The sequence below is a fragment of the Neomonachus schauinslandi genome, chromosome 2 (assembly GCF_002201575.2).
Source record: "Neomonachus schauinslandi chromosome 2, ASM220157v2, whole genome shotgun sequence".
NCBI classification, from domain to species: domain Eukaryota; kingdom Metazoa; phylum Chordata; class Mammalia; order Carnivora; family Phocidae; genus Neomonachus; species Neomonachus schauinslandi.
This window is the reverse complement of record NC_058404.1, coordinates 122,022,705-122,040,058: the sequence shown is the minus strand read 5'-3', so window position 1 is coordinate 122,040,058 and position 17,354 is coordinate 122,022,705. Positions and strand designations below refer to the sequence as shown.

The 17,354-nt window shown below is 40.4% G+C and overlaps 1 protein-coding gene across 1 annotated transcript in view; it reads left to right on the top strand.

The window, feature by feature from the left end:
- The window catches only part of LOC110572140 (microsomal triglyceride transfer protein), a 56,342-nt gene extending 39,710 nt beyond the window's left edge, over positions 1-16,632 (top strand). Inside the window, exons 13-20 of the mRNA XM_044912666.1 lie at positions 614-826; positions 2,340-2,551; positions 4,752-4,849; positions 4,977-5,098; positions 6,475-6,702; positions 11,152-11,276; positions 13,714-13,884; positions 15,381-16,632. Of these exons, the coding sequence (XP_044768601.1) occupies positions 614-826; positions 2,340-2,551; positions 4,752-4,849; positions 4,977-5,098; positions 6,475-6,702; positions 11,152-11,276; positions 13,714-13,884; positions 15,381-15,552 (1,341 nt within the window). The 3' untranslated portion in view covers positions 15,553-16,632. The remainder of the gene's footprint in view (positions 1-613; positions 827-2,339; positions 2,552-4,751; positions 4,850-4,976; positions 5,099-6,474; positions 6,703-11,151; positions 11,277-13,713; positions 13,885-15,380) is intronic.
- The last annotated feature ends 722 nt before the right edge of the window (positions 16,633-17,354 follow it).

Genomic DNA, 17,354 nt, shown 5'->3' with positions numbered 1-17,354 from the left:
CGGGGGAGGGGGCCTCCATCAAACTTTTTAATCTTTTAATCAATCTGGCTATTTTTTCCCAGTTGTTTGTCTCAGGTGAGTTGTTTAACTCCTCTACACTTGAGAACAAGGCCAGCATTTGGGGGAAATAAAAAAAGCAGAGGGAAATGGAATTGAAAGAACTGTTTATAAATGCCTAGTACAGAAACCCCACCCCCATACCCCATACTTTCACCAAACTGTTACTTAAGAAAAAGCGTGTGGCATCACTTAGGTGCCATCTAATTGTTCCTTTAGAAATTCAATGAACAGGCAGTTTTATGAATAATCAATCACAAAGGAATTTTAAAAATGACTTTATACATTCAGAATGTGTTCAAAAGTAGATATGTCAATTATTAATTGTACTCATTCCTTCTTAAGAATATGTTAATGTATGCATTTTAAAAAAAAACACAACACCTTTATCAAGTATACTTGTTCATTTTCATTGTGTGTCTCAGTCAGGCAACCAGTACAAAACTTTCTAAAACTTTGGGTTGTTTTCTTGGACCCAAGAGTGAAGCCAGTCTTGTCCAAGCCTTATTTAATGTATGATTATACATATGTCTGAGGTAGTACATGAATTTTTTAGGCAGTGGTGGAAGCCAAGAAGTTAATCCTGGGAGGACTTGAAAGACCAGAGAAAAAAGAGGACACCATGATGTACCTCCTGGCTCTGAAGAATGCCCTGCTTCCCGAAGGCATCCCACTCCTTCTGAAGTATGCAGAGGCAGGGGAAGGGCCTGTCAGCCATCTTGCCACCACCACGCTCCAGAGATACGATGTCCGTTTCATAACTGATGAGGTAAATTCCCCAAGAGTATTTGCAACATTCACAGAAGGAAAAGAAGCGTGTCTAAACTTGAGTCAAATGCAAAGTTCTCTGAAGTCAGCCTTTTTTTTTTCCCCCAAACTATCTCTCTTTCCTGTTTAGAAATAACTCTTAAATTGAATTTAAGGCTATTCTGAAGCAGCCTCGCATTTTGAATAGATAATGTCCTATATCCTGAAGCATAAATATTGAAGCACATCCTCTTATTTTAAGAAACAAATTCTTTCCAGAAATACCTTTACTTCCATAAGTTTTAAAATACCGTTAAATGTTTCCACACTGAAATATCCTGGCTTAAGAATTTCTATGTTGGTTCCTATAGCTGCATTTTCAGGAAGCCATCTAAATTAAGCTTTGGTTAGAACAGAAAAGTTTTTAAACTTCAAGATAAGCTGCCTGCTGAGAATGATATTTCCAGTTCGCAGCTGAGCACCTTCCCACTACTTTTTGTGTGTGTGTGTCAAAGTTGGTAGGCTGCAAAGCATGATGGCTAGAGTCATGGGCTTTTGAGACAGAGACCTACCTATAAATTCTGGCTATTTTTTCCCAGTTGTTTGTCTCAGGTGAGTTGTTTAACTCCTCTACACTTGAGAACAAGGCCAGCATTTGGGGGAAATAAAAAAAGCAGAGGGAAATGGAATTGAAAGAACTGTTTATAAATGCCTAGTACAGAAACCCCACCCCCATACCACATATTTTTAGGCAATGCTAGTAACCAACAAAATTATTTGTTGCCACAGAAGCCATTATTTTAGCAGATTTTCTTTGGTGTTAATGTTTTGTTAAGAAAAGAGTTCCCTAATGTAACTTGTGGACTTTGGGTGACAAGAGTGTGTCAGTATAGGTTTGTCAGATGTAACAGATGTACCACTGTGGGCAGGATGCTGATGGGGGTGGGGGGATGTTCCATGTGTGTTGGGCAGGGGGGAGACTAGAGGCAAGGGGTATATAGGAACCCTCTGTACTTCCAGCTTAGTTTTGCTGTGAGCCTAAAAGTGCCCTGAAAAATGAAGTTTATTAATTTTTTAAAAAAGGATAAGGGAGGATCCTGAGGGACTTCACTCTAAGGAAATATCAGTTAACATAGCCATAGCTCCCCAGTAGTATCTTTAAAAATCGGTATTAGTGAGGTGACACCATGATATGCTGCAATAACAAATGAGCTTCAAAATCTCAGCTTATCAAAAGTTTATTTCTCATTCATGCCATGCCTAATGAAGGTAAGGGAAAATGTGGCCCTAAGTTTACTACAGTAGTAGCAAAAAGAGAGGGAGAAGGCACACCAGCTCTTAACTGTCCAAGTCCAGAAGTCACCCACAGCGATTCTGTTCATGGTCTGTTGGCTAGGACTGTGGCCCCAACCTAACTGCAAAGAACCCTGGGAAATGTAAGAGCACATGCATATTTTTAAGAGCACTAACTATTCCTATCACAATATCAACTTAAAAAATCTAGATGTGCCCTAAGTTTGAACATCTTTGAACAGGTGAAGAAGACTTTGAACAGGATATACCACCAGAATCGTAAAGTTCATGAAAAGACTGTACGCACTACTGCAGCCACCATCATTTTAAATAACAATCCGTCCTACATGGAAGTAAAAAACATTCTGCTCTCTATTGGGGATCTTCCCAAAGAAATGAATAAATACATGCTCGCTGTTGTTCAAGACATCCTACGTTTTGAAATGCCTGCAAGGTATGATGGAGTGCACCTGTCTCTCTGTTTATCTAAGAAAACTTACTTGTTCAAGCTTATTTGTACATTGGTGTAGTACACATGTGGCTAATAATAATGGTGCGGTCATTATGCTAGGTTATGTTACATAAAACCAGAGTTGGCCAAGTTTCCTCCAAGAACTATTTAGCAGTCCAAATAAGACAACTTTACTCTGGCACTATGATTTGAAACCCGGGGTATGATTTTTACTTAGGTCTCCTGATCAGTCTGGTAAGTATATATTGCCAAACGTTTGTGATGTTTTAAAACACAACTACATTTTTAAAAGGACTATTTTTATCAATAGCACAACAATGTGATATAAGTTCTCACCAAATGGTCCTTCATGTTAACTTTCCAAAGGTTAGTGATCTAACATTGAAGCCTCATCTATCACAGATCAAATGAATCTACCATTTAAGTTAAAAACCTCAGGCATGGCTCTCATGTTGGGACTATGCAACGTATGGGGAGTGGGATCAGCAGACTTCATCCCTTTCAGTAACTCTTACTGGATTCCTCTTCCTTCCAGTACCCAGGTCTCTTCTTCCAAATTCACTGATGTCTCCCTTCAAAGTGGTGCTTCTGCAGAGCTCTCTGCACTTCCTCATTGAAATGAGAGGGCTGGAAAAGAAATTTCCATTTCCCCTGAGTTACTTGCACAGCAGGATCCCTAGGAAAGATCAAATTTGAGCATTTTCAGTTGAAAAGGAAAACAGACATGGGGGAGGTTGGAAAATAGATAAAGACAAAGGAAAAAATTTTTAAAGGCAATAAAAGAAAGGGGTGTGGGAGGAGTAGGTAGAAGGGAGAAAAGAGCAGGACAGATAAGGAGGAAGAAGGAGCAGATGAGTGAGGGAGGAAGAAGCAAAGTCTGTCTGTAGCCATGTATTCCAAGTGGAATGGATTTGACTTCGATTTCTTTGTTTGCTTTTATGGGACTGTGGAGGAGATCCTGGGTGGGTTTACTGCCCTTGTCTTGTGAACCTAGTGATGCAGGGGACAGTAAAAGAGGACACAATGGGGTAGAGAGCAGCCAGGGAAAGGGGAGGAAGCCGTCGCAACACTGCCAGGCAGATTCTCAGGACCAGAATGGTTAGAGTTGGAAAGGACATTACAGGCCACTTCGCTTGGTATCTCTCTCCAGTGTGGAATCTGCTCACCTAGCAGGTGGTGTCCAGTCTTTGCTTGCACCTGTGCAGTGGCAGGGGGCTTGCCTCCTCTGAGGGAACTTGTGTCATTATTCAGAGACTATCACCAGTACTTCTTAATGTAACTGAAAGTTTCCTCTTGGCCCTATTTGCCCCAATCCCTGGAGCAAAGCAGAGCAGGTCTAATCATTCATCCAAATGCAGGCCCTTTGAATATTTGAAGACAGCCATCATGATCTCCTCATCCCTTCTTCTCCAGGCTAATATCTTGTAATATTGGGGGACCTATAGGGTTACTATTCCCTCCCTCAATAATTTTCTACCTCAGATCTAGATCCAGATTTCTTTAGTTGCTTATTTTGATATTTTTTGTGATAGTACCATAATTTTGTTGTTACTGTTATGATTAGTGTTAAGTAGTCGGGATCAGAAAGATCTCAGCACTCCTTAGATAGTAGACAAGATAGTGGCATAGGGTAAGGTTTAAGACTTACTTTAGAGGAGATAATCATTCATTTGTGGGTTTTACTGAGATGTCTCTTTAATTGAAAACTCCGTAAGTAGAAAAAATTCCTGGAAATGAACTGTGACATGTCATCAGCCACTGAAAAGGTTAGAGAGCATAGGAAAATATTTAAAGAAATATTGAGCAAACCAACTCCCCCATCCAGTTTGGTACAGCTTTCCTTGAAAGTATATACTATTTAACAATAGAACCATGATGATTCATAGAACATGTGTTTTCCACTCCTGAGGTGTGTCCATCAGTTGGCTTAAGCCATTCGTAGCTGGGCGTCCTTGCCTTGCTGTCATTTTGAGACCAACCTGAATTTCAAATATCTGAGGAATGAAGGGGAAAGCCCTAATGCTAATGCTGGCACTCCAGCTGGCACCTCCCCGGTCTTGGAGTGGCATGAGGAAAATTTGGCCCCCTCTTTTTTCCACTGAGGATTTGTCTTTTTTCCAAATCTGACTTAGGAAGCCACCATCACAATGAATGTGCAGCTTTTTCCTTTTCTGTGTTGCAGCAAAATGGTCCGTCGAGTTCTGAAGGAAATGGTTGCTCATAATTATGACCGTTTCTCCAAGAGTGGATCCTCCTCTGCCTATACTGGCTACATAGAACGTACGTCACCCAAAAAGGGGTTCTCCCTCTCTGCCCTTCTCCAAGTTGGTATTGCTGGAACTGTTACTAAATTACAGGGGTTTGGGTGTTTTACTGTTTTTTCTTTTGTTGTTGTTGTTGTGATTAGGTGCTCCCCACTCAGCATCTACTTACAGCCTGGACATTCTTTACTCTGGTTCTGGCATTCTAAGGAGAAGTAACCTGAACATCTTTCAGTACATTGGGAAAGCTCATCTTCACAGTAGCCAGGTAACTCATTTTCCATTAGTTTTGCTTAATAAAGTATGTAAAAAATTAGTCCAAAGTAGAATAATAGATATTCTGGTGGTAACACTATAGAATGCATAAGTTATTGGTGGCTCCTGTTTTAAGTAGCTTGCGATTCCATCATCCGCGGGAGTCTGTATGGTTTATAATTCCAGAGAGAGTTTCAAGTATGAACTTGAAACCTAAGTAATTTGATTTACTAGACTTGCCAAATATCTGTTTGTCATTTCAAAGGCAAACCTATTCACAAAATTGAAATTGTGCTAATATTTTTCACTTATGTTTTAAAAAATATTATATTTTTATTCATAGATATATTCCTTAAAGTTCCACGTATCTAACTCCGGAATGTATTTTCCTTCTCTGGGTGTTTCTATGAAGAAGTTGATTCCCCATAATAAAAGCTTTGACTCTCTAAAGAGTCTATGTTTTTCAGTACCACCAAGAGGAAAAAGAATAAAGTGTAGGCGTCTGACAACTGGCTGAATTCCATCTCTTTAGTTTTATTCAAAATTTGGTTACAATCTATAAAGGCTTCCTAATTATAAACTATACTTTTTTTTTAGTTTTCATGCATATCAAATTATAACCTTCTCAATAAGCTCATTTAAGCATTAAAATTGATCCAGTACTACACAAACTTGAATTCTTATCCATATTATATTACTATACCCTTTGATGAGACTCTAGTTAGAATACTATGTCCTTCTGTCCTGAGGAATCACCATCTGTTTGCTGATAGGCACTTGGAAATGCCAAACATCCAGTGGTTATGGGGCTGGGTATGGGGGACAGAGAATATATAGGATTCTTATGTATGGGAGAGATCTTGATGTGAGCCTCTATCATCTTTTCTTTCAGCTCGAGAGAGAAGTTTGGCAGGAAAGGTGTGAGTCATGGCTTAGAGTGTTCCACACCCCCTCGTAGGAGCAGCCTTACCGCTACTATCCCAACATTTCTCCATCTCCTGTTAGGAGCTCTGCAGGACAGCTGGTCTATTATATATGACAGTCCTGGAGGGACTAAGAGTCTTGAGGATGACACCATAAAATGGAAAGCCCATGGCCTTGGTAGACAGAAGGGGTTTGAATTCTGCCTCTGCCATTTGAGATTTTTGGTTATCTACATCTACAAAAGGGATAAAAGGTTGCAAGGATTAAATGAAGAAAACGATTTCACCTTATGCTCAGGCATAGAATTGGTTTTTTGTTTTTGTTTTGTTTTTGTTTGCCTAGCTGCTGCAGCTGTCTGAATTTCTGACCCTTAGGAAAGTTCTAGCCACAGCTCAGAAGCCTCCCCATCACTTATAGAACAGGCAGGGAGCTGATGTCAGCACTGTTATTTCCATTTTTCCCCAGGTGGTCATTGAAGCCCAAGGACTGGAGGCCTTGATTGCAGCTACTCCCGATGAGGGAGAGGAGAACCTTGACTCCTACGCTGGCATGTCAGCCATCCTCTTTGATGTTCAGCTCAGACCTGTCACTTTTTTCAATGGATACAGTGATTTGATGTCCAAAATGCTGTCAGCATCTGGTGACCCTGTCAGTGTGGTGAAGGGACTCATTCTGCTGATAGATCATTCCCAGGTAATCCGTTTCTTCTGCAACTATTTGTTTAATCCCTAATGTGTTCCAGGCACATTTGAAATGGGTGGAACCTCAGAGGACAAGGTTCCACCCATCTAGGAGTTCACATTCTAAGCACTCACCCTCTTGGTATTGCTGCCCTTCCTCCTTTTCCCCTTTGTTATTAGGAAGCAGACTTTTCTTTCACCTTTGTTAGCTGATGAAAACACATCCTCACTGTTGAGGCAAAAGAGAAAATAGTCAATATAATATGAATACAGTAATGTCATATGTATTTCAATAAAACCGAAAGAAAAAAAAGAGAAAATACTAATGCTAACAGAAACAAGAAATTATGGAGAAAATAACCTAAGCCCTTTTGTTTTTGATCAAAACTGTGTCTTATGGATATCCCTAGCTGCAAGGAAAATTGGTAAGTGTAGTTTTTCAAAAGGCACCTTGTCATTCTGAACTAGCCTATGTTGTAGTTAAAATGAATGAAGAGAAGGACAAGCAGCAGTACCTGTCATATCCCTTAATCCTCAAGGTCACATATGAAAAAACAGGTCTCAAATTATATCAGAATTTTGCATTGCACGTATCCATTACAGTATTAACTCTGAGGAGATGAATTCTTTTTTTGAGAGAGAGAGCGTGTACATGCATGTGGCGTGGGGGAGGGCCAAAGGGAGAGGGAGAGAATCCTAAGCAGGCTCCAGCATACACAACACGGAGCCCGACACGGGACTTGATCTCACGACCATGAGATCATGACCTGAGCTGAAATCAAGAGTTGGGCGCTTAACCGACTGAGCCATCCAGGCACCCCGAAGGGGAGATGAATTCTTAATGAAAAAATCTCTGAAGAAGGCATAAGAGTGCTGAGGAAGTGATCTACATTTTAAGACACAGGAATCATGACGGTTCCAACCCCATCTGTGTGTGCTCAGCTACCTATCAACAATCTCTGATGGTCAGAATTAGGCTGTAAAACCTGATGAAAACACAGTAATCTAGATCAGGCTCAGCAGACTTTTTATGTAAAGGGCAGAAAGCAAATATTTTAGACTTTGTGGACCATATGGTCTCTATTGCAATTACTCAGCTCTGCCACTATAGGGTGAAAACAGCCCTCAGCAATATATTAACAAATGAGTGTGGCAGTGCTCCAACAAAACTGTATTTACAAAAACAGCAAGTGGGCCAGATCAGCCTGCAGGCCATAGTTTGCCAACTCCTGATCTAGATGATCTTGTAAAGTTCTTCTGTTCATTAAGAGAAGTCACCTAAAGTGTATTCTAAGGCAAAGATCATCCCGTGGCTATTAAAACATAACCCAATGTCTGTGTATTTCCTATTGGAGTACTTGGCAGATTAGGGGTTACTATACAAATAAGCTGTTTGACGCTCCCTGGTTCTGCAGAGCAATCCAGTAATGCCGTCCCGGCTTCAGAGGCACATACCACTCTAGGTCAAGTGCTGACATTGAAGGAAATTTTGGCAGTGGATAGGCTGTCACAGCCACCAGGGCAGATGGAATTACTCTGTGCTTACTCTCCCTCTCTCTTTTCGGCTAACTGGATTACTCTTCAGAGAAGGATGTCTGGTAAAGTCAGTTTAATAGGGAGATCCTCTTTATCCAGCAAAGAACATATTTTCCTGAATGGAAGCAATGGGATAATTTGTCAAAATATCAGTGTTTGAACTAAGAGACACCTTTGAGACCAAAGGTCCAAGATCAAGGGGTCACACTGGCTACAAATGTAAAGTATCTTGTTCCTGTAGCTCATAGGCAATAATTTAAATAAATATGCATTCTGGGTCAAACAAGGACATAAGCCTATGATCTTTATTATAATATTTCTCAGAACACTAGGAGACAAAATAGAGTTATGATTTTGTAATAGCCATGTGTGGTAATAGAAAAGTATCCTCCCTAGAGATAGTCTGGGTATTCATTCTGTCTCCATGTATGGCTAGCAGGCCTGGGTTCCTTTTAAATCTTCAGATATAATGCTTACCATGGAAGATTAGTAGGGGAATTAAATGAGATACCAAATGTAGAGCTTTGGGGCCACAGTAGGTCCTCAGAACTGTTAGTTCCACTTACTTGGTACCCTTAAAAATGAGAACCACTGCACTATGTGGTTTAGTCCCTTTCACAAAGAAAGAGTGGTGTGTCCCTCTACGGGGTTCAGTGCTCTGTCCTTCAATGGGAGCTCAGGAAAATTCTCTGTGACTACACCTAAGAGTTCTTCCATGGTCCCTTTGCATGAGAGAAATGGAATCTTCCCAGAGAGCCAAGGCACTCCTTAAAACCCAGACTGCAATGGAAATGCTCTCTCCCCACAAAAGGCACATTGTCTAAAATCTGTGAAATATTCTTTTCCATGGCACTTGGTGTGTTTTGATCTACCTAACGTATGGCCAGTGGGAAAGCCAAACTCCACATCAAAGACTTTTTTTGATTGGGTGGACTAACAAGATTATAGTTTTCAAACTGGGAGAGAGGAGAAGATCCAAAGAAAGAAATGCTTTTTTTGTTATTTTTTTAGAGAGGGAGAGAGAGAGTGCATGTGCACGTGTGAGCACATAGGTGGGGGTAGAGGGGCAGAGGGAGAGGGAGAGAAAGAATCTTAAGCAGGCTCCATGCTCAGCATGGAGCTCAATCTCATGACCCCGAGATCATGATCTGAGCTGAAATCAAGAGTCAGATCCTTGGGAGTGCCTGAGTGGCTCTGTCAGATGGGCATCTGCCTTCAACTCGGGTCATGGTCCCAGGGTCCTGGGATCGAGCCCCACGTCGGGCTCCCTGCTCGGCGGGGAGTCTGCTTTTCCCTCTCCCTCTACCTGCCACTCCCTCTGCTTGTACACTCACTCTCTGTCAAATAAATAAAATTTTTTAATAAAAATCTTAAAAAAAAAAAGAGTTGGTGAGCGCTGTGAAGTGTGCAAGACTGTTGAATCACAGACCTGTACCTCTGAAACAAATAATACATTATATGTTTAAAAAAAAGAAGAAGAAGAAGATAGCAGGAGGGGAAGAATGAAGGGGGGGAAATCGGAGGGGGAGACGAACCATGAGAGACTCTGGACTCTGAGAAACAAACTGAGGGTTCTAGAGGGGAGGGGATGGGGGGATGGGTTGGCCTGGTGTTGGGTATTAAGGAGGGCACGTTCTGCATGGAGCACTGGGTGTTATACGCAGACAATGAATCATGGAACACTACATCAAAAACTAATGATGTAATGTATGGTGATTAACATAACATAATAAAAAAATAAAATAAAAAAATAAAAATAAAAAGAGGAGTGAGAATCAAAAAAAAAAAAAAAAAGAAACCTATGTCATCTCTACCATCTCTCCCTCCACAAAACTTAAAATATATAATCAGCCACCCCCCACACCTGCAGCTGCAGCTCTTTCTACCAACGGGTCCTGTCCCTGTGCTATAATAAAATCACCCTTTTGCACCAAAAAAAAAAAAAAAAGAGTTGGACACTTAATTGATTGAGCCACCCAGGCTACCAGAAAGAAATACTTCTAAGACAGGGCACACAGTAGGGTTCATTTGGGAACAATCACGATTACAGTGCAAATGGAGAACTCAAATCTTGGTTCTGTAGTTCATAGGCATTGGTTAAAATTTGGGCATAATTATTCTGGCTTTCTCAGGATAATTTGTGTTCCTTAAATATTAGTTATGATGCATGAGACAACCTTGCATCCTACCACAACCACATTTAGTTCTAGAGTAAATGTAGCTATACGTATTCTTAAGGTTTTCTCCTAATGTGTCCTGAGTTCTATGTTAAGAACCTCACACTTTCATCCAGTGTCTTTAGACTAAAAGTAGCTTCATGCCACAATGAGACTTTTTTGGTATACCTGGTTGTAAATCAAGGCCTTTAACTGAGATTTCTTGCCATGTTTTTCAGAAAGTGGAGAGAATTCAGAGAGATCAATATGATCCTTTCTAGAAAGCAAAATCGTGGCATTTATAGTTGGGGAAAGCATGGCTTGTTTGGTCTGAGTAGGGCAGTTACATAAGGAAGTTAGTCATGCTGCCAGTTACCACGAACCTAAGATCTTTGGATATCAAAATTAAGGATACTGAGCCTTTTTTTCTCTAGAGCCATTATCTTTTCCAACACTGTTCCCAGGCAATGTGATTGCAATCCAGCTGAAGAACTTTTCAGCCAACATCACCCCAGCTAATGTCCTCAGAAAATGCAAGACTTAAAGGCTAACTACTGACAAACCCATTGACTAAATACTTTAGCGAATCAACAGTCTACTTCTAGTGATCAAGATTAGGACAATGTGTTTCCAAGCCTAGAGAAAGACTCCAACATTAGCACAACTCAAATGTTATTATCTATAGCAGGAGGCTGAACATGCCTTTGGAAAGGGGTTGACTAAATTTGCTTATTGTTATTATTACTATTATTAAATATTTTTGCTTCTAGGAGCTTCAGTTGCAATCTGGACTAAAGGCGAATATGGATGTCCAGGGTGGTCTAGCTATTGACATTTCAGGTGCAATGGAGTTTAGCCTGTGGTATCGTGAGTCTAAAACCCGGGTGAAAAATCGGTAAGCATATGTATAATATTCTATGCAATGAACTGCAGAGATATGCTTCTGGAATTGTTTAGCTCTCTGACTTTTCAAAATCTATGTTTTCTATTTGTAATTATTGAATCATAGAGTCGGAAGAAACCATGGGAAGTCATTCTCTCCATAGCTTCTCGTGAGCAGGCCAGTTATCTGATCAACTCAGCCAAGAATCGTCATGCTTTTAAAGACATCTATCCACAGCCAGCTGGTTCCGTGGATGAGAAGTTCATCTTCTCTTGGTATTCCACTTCAGTAATTGACAATGTTGTCAGAAAATATGACTCCAAAGCAAACTTTTTAGTTTATCCCTCTTGTTGGGATTTTTTTTTTTTTTTTAAGATTTTATCTGTCAGAGAAAAAGAGAGAGCAGAAGCAGGGGAAGCTGCAGGGAGAGGGTGAAGCAGGCTCCCCGCTGAGCAAGGAGCCCAATGCAGGCCTCAATCCCAGGACCCTAGGATCATGACCTGAGCGGAAGGCAGCCACTTAACCGAGTGAGCCACCCAGGCGTCCCTCTTGTTGGGATTTTAAATCTTCACTCCTTTGCTATCTTCAGTGGAGAAAAATAAAAAGATGGTCACTTTTGTGCAGAATCAAAGTCTTAAATATTGAAAGTCCTTAAGTTTTCTCATTAGCATTCTTTTTTCTAAACAAAATGTTCTCAGCTCCTTTAGTTTTTCTAATGTACGTGTCGAATCAAATGGATGTGTTTTATTTTGAGCATAAGACAATGTTTCTGAACCAGTGTGATAATCAGAAGAATTATTCTTCTGTTTGTTGTGGAATCGAAGAAAAGGAAATGGAAGTGCAATTGATTTTTACCTTTTTTTGATATTTAAAGATATGGTGGGGCAGAAGTGAGATAGGAGTGATAAAATTAAAGTTTTGATTTCTATGAAACTGTGGCTAAAGGAATTGAGAAATCAAAAGGCAGCACATTTTAATGTGAAAGGTGACCCACAGTGTTACTAAAAGGAACCAAAGAAGAGAAATGGAACAGGCCATCAGAGGGATCAGCAGTGTAATTTAGGGCTCCCAGGTGAATCCGTCTTCTTCTTTTTTGAAGTATTTTCTAGATAGAAGTTCCCTCAAATTAAATGGAATTGAATTCTTTGCAGAAAGAAATCAACAAGAGCCACACCCAAAATTATCTGGATTTTTATTTTTATTTATTTTTATTATTTTTTTTATTAACATATAATGTATTATTTGTTTCAGGGGTACAGGTCTGTGATTCATCAGTCTTACACAATTCACAGCGCTGACCATAGCACATACCCTCCCCAGTGTCCATCACCCTGCCACCCCATCCCTCCCACCCCCCTCCACTCCAGCAACTCTCAGTTTTTTCCTGAGATTAAGAGTCTCTAATTATCTGGATTTTAAAAAAGGACACAGTATCCCTAAGAATCTACCAGTATCCACACTGTAGCCAATCTATCTTTAATTTTTCATTTGTTCATTTAAAAAATATCTCTTAAGCCTTTGTTGAGTGTAAGATATTAGAAGGTATGGTAAGGGATTCAGGGACTTACATGAAACCACCTCTGACCTACTTTTACACCGACAACAACAACAGCGGGGACTTTAATTTGCACAGCCAACTTTGATAGTATCCTTCTATCAGAAAAGCCTGGGCACAGAACTCTGTTTTAATTGGGGAAGTAATTTCCCACAGTTTCATTTAAAGTCTACAATTAAATTAGAGTGATCCTAGAGGTAAGCCTTCTACTGGGATTGTTTATCCTCCTCCTCATCATCCAAGCCACGTTCCCTCATCAATGCAATCTGCCTACCCAATTCTCTAGGCAACTACTGGGGAACCCACCATATTTGTCCTTCCTGGGGCAATGCATTGTACACTGTCTCCCCACTGTAGGAATAGTTTTTGGTGACACAATATTTTTTCAAATATCTTGGCAACCATAGACTTATGTCTCTGGGGACCCTTGGAGAAAGTAATGAAATGGAATAGAAAAAGCTCCAAAGAAGCCCACAGAGAGATAGTTACTAAGAAAATTGTTATGGACGGCAGCTGTCTTTGTGAGTTTAGGCTTTGTTTTAAGCTAGCTCAGGTATTTCTGACTTCCTGAAAGGATCAGGTTCCAGGCACGTTTTCCCCTTGGCCCTTGGTATGGCCATATCACATAGTAGTACCTGCTAGACACTTCATTCCCACATCTGGAATTGAAGGCCATGGGTGGGCGCAGGGGAAGGGCAGGCTTCACTGCCTCATCACGGGGACTAACCAGGCCCTGATTCCCAGCAGAACTCTGAGCACGTTTAGGTCACATAGTAGTCTTTTACATGGTTCCTTCCAGTTGTGAGTTCAGACCCTGTGAAATTAGAGCTATTGGTCTAGATCAGTTAAATGTGATATTAACAAAGTTTTTTTTTTTTTGGCCTAAATCTTTAGGGTGGCTCTGGCAATAATTGGCAGCATCACCGTGGACTCCTCTTTTGTGAAAGCTGGCCTGGAAATCAGTGCAGAAACAGAAGCAGGCCTGGAGTTTATCTCCACAGTGCAATTTTCTCAGTACCCATTCTTGGTTTGCCTGCAGATGGACAAGGATGGAGTTCCGTTCAGGTAAGACGCAGTGCTCATGGAATGTTCCTGGGCAGTCCCCAGTTCACCAGAAACGTACGCCCAGTTTTGAGCATTTAGTTTTCAAAATGGTAAAAATACAGTGAAATGTAAATTTCCTTTAAATAAATAAAAGAATAAATGATAAGGCTTAAAAAAAAGTCAGTTTCTAGGATACCAAGAAAATATGAGGACTAGTTCATTTGATTCTGGGGATAATACTGTATTCTAGTCCAGAAATAATTTATGAAGGTAACAAAGGGATTTGATTTACCCTAAGAGTTGCCATGTAGTTTCAGCAAAAATAGTGGACATATACTATCAGTTAACTTCACAACTGTCTCCTAGACCGAAGATTCAAAACAAAACACCTGGCAATCAATTACCATGGTTTAAGAGCCCAAATTAATTCACAATTTTTAGGTAATCATACAACAGCAACTTGGTCTTGTTTAAGTTTTGGCTTAAGCTTGAGAGTTTGAGATTTTGAATTGAAAGAAAACATTTTCAGTAGAATTCTTAGTGTCTCAAATATCAAATATATGATCGTTCATGTAAGCTGCCTATCACTTCTTCTACCCTACAGCTTCTCATTTACACTGTGTCCTTTGAATCTTACAATGGTTATTTATAACAATACTATCACATGGAAGTAGAATGCTTTGGTTAGCATCGACTCTTCTGTTAGTTGTAGAGGTCTCCCTGACACATTATTAACCACGAAGGCAACTGGTATATTTAAAACAGCAAGCATATCTTACATCATCTCCTTTGATAAGTAGACCAGAGTTAAACACCTTCTTTATTGTACTGACATTTCATGATTCATATGAGGAATGTGTAAATGATATCAGTACAAATAGGAGTAGGTTATATTTTTACAGAATGAAAGATAGTGGATTATAATCAGAATATTAAGCTGTTTGTTAACTTATATTAACTTATGTTTAGAATAAACCTCCATTAATGAATTAAAAAAAAAAAAACAACCTTCCAGTGGTCAAAATGCAGTGACCACCAAGCCAGGCTCACGGCTAACTGGTTTCTTTCCACATTCCACTTGGCCCAGAGCTCTAGGAATGTTTGCCTGTCAGCCTTCTCAGCCTAAATCCAGTTGGACTTGCTAATTACTCAAAAGGGGAGTGCTCCCAAGGTGGGGCTCCTGGAATGAGGGGTGGGAGACATAACAAGGCCTGCAAAGCTTAACAGCATCTCCAAAAAGCTGAGAGGAGTTTTGTCCTTCATTCTAGAAAAATGTGTGGCAGGACTCCTATATTCTAGGCATTCAAAGTATATCTGTTGCTGTAGAAGTAAATGGGAAGAAAACAATGACCCCATTCATGGGAATGGAAGCTGGTAGTCTTTGGCACTCCCATCCTTTCTCAGATTGCTTTGAAACAGAAGCTTCAAGCGTACATGCAGTCAGTAGCTTGGCTCTGAGGGCTGTGGGGTCCCTTTAATATGTGTGTAATTTTGTTATTGTTGCTGTCATTATGCAGGCAATTTGAGACCAAGTATGAAAGGCTGTCCACAGGCAAAGGTTACGTCTCTCGGAGAAGAAAAGAAAGCCTCATAGAGGGATCTGAATTTCCGCTCCACCAAGAGAACTCTGACATGTGCAAGGTGGTGTTTGCCCCTGAGCCCGAGAGTAGTTCTGGCGGTTGGTTTTGAAACTGATTGGTGAGGTTTCACTTGGATCTGTCTTCCGAGAAGGGATACGATGTGACATGCCTGTATACTTGCTCTCTGAGAGCACAGTGTTTACATATTTGCCTGTATTTAAGATTTTTGTAAAAAGCTCTGAAAAACCTCAAATGATTAAATTTGGGCCAATTCCGTATGCTACCAATAGTGTCATCTTGGGCCAACATATGTGACACTTCCAGCAACATGCCTGGTTTGGGGACCTCTGTCAAATCCCATTTGGTACAGTGAGAAGAGTGTTGTTCTGAGAAGAAATAATTATCTGTAAAACACAAAACAAAACATACGTACCCTCAGGAGAACCCAATTTTGTTTCAACGATTTTCAATCAGTGTGTAGGAAGCCCCCCATAGGACCTTACGCATGGCTTGTTTCTACCAAATATGTTGCCCAATCAGGAGGAAAAAAAGACCTCTTGGGGGGAAGGGATAAGACTTTTTAAAGACTTTTGTCACAGCTTCAAGAGTGGATATTTATCTCTTTTATCATGAGTTTTACTAAGCATTGAGTTAGAAGGCACACGGAATTAAAACACAGCATCATCTTTCCGCTGACCGCAGGGTCAGGTTGCTAGAAGAAAGCCATTTTGCCCTCTACCTTCTGCCCTGCAAGAATATTGGACTTAGCACATAAGAGTTAGAAATACGACACTGTCTTTCATAAGGGACATTTCGTATGTTCATTATTTTTTCTTTCATTCAAGCGTTTTGTGGTGGATGTTCTAGTCTGTTTGGCTACAGTCTGTTCAAAAACCAGAATGGCCAAGAGAATTTAATACTGCTTTTAGAAACTGATGGATTTGGATTTCTAAAGTATGAAATCAAGAAAAGATCATCTTTATTTGTACAAATTAAAAGAGCCATGTTAAATGTTTTCAAATGCCTATTAATAAACCAGATGTATGTGTTGATGGTGATAAACTCAAAACAGATAACAGGTGCTCCTTTGTCCATTAAGTACACACACACACGCAATGGAAGTTTAGTTAGCCCACACTGGTTGTAAATTTTAAGTGATGTGTGATGAAATAAATATATGGACATCCTATTGAGTTGTCTTTGTCTTCCATTACTTTGAACACCACATTTCTCTGTTTCTGCCACTTTCTGAGCTCAGCCACATACATGATTAGGCCTCTGCCACTCTATAGGACAGGCTGGATTCTCTAATAGGAGGTCAGAGCCCTGTGGAATATGAGCCACAGATTACCAGCAGTCAGAACCTCTTCAGTACCTGTAAACTTGAAAACGAGCTCTAATTCCAGTTTTTATAAGGCTCTGGGCTGGCACCTTTATTGTGATATTACTGAGAAGAGAGGAATCAAAAACTGAAGGGGGGTGGATTGTAATGGGTGGTGGCATTGGCCTTGGAAGAAGCACTCTGTAAAGCTACTCATGCTACAGCAAAAGCAAGTTGACCTCGGGCACTAAGCCAAAGATGTCATGGGCCAAGGAACCTTAGCCGTGTGATGCTTAACACATCACAACTGCTTCTGTAAAATGCAAAATAGTAATTTACTCAAGAGCGATGAATGTGACATCCTGGACATTAGTATTATGCCACTTCCCAACAGCTTGTGTGCCTGGCCCAGTCAAACAGGGCTGCCCATTTGGAGGATGGATAGCACTTAGCAACTCTAACTTGCTCCAGAGAAACAAGAAACCTGAAGCATAGGACAAACACTGATTCCTTTCTGGATGAACACGGTAGAAATCTAAGAGGGCTGGAGTGATTGTCCACGTTTTGAAATGACATCCTGAGCCAGAAAT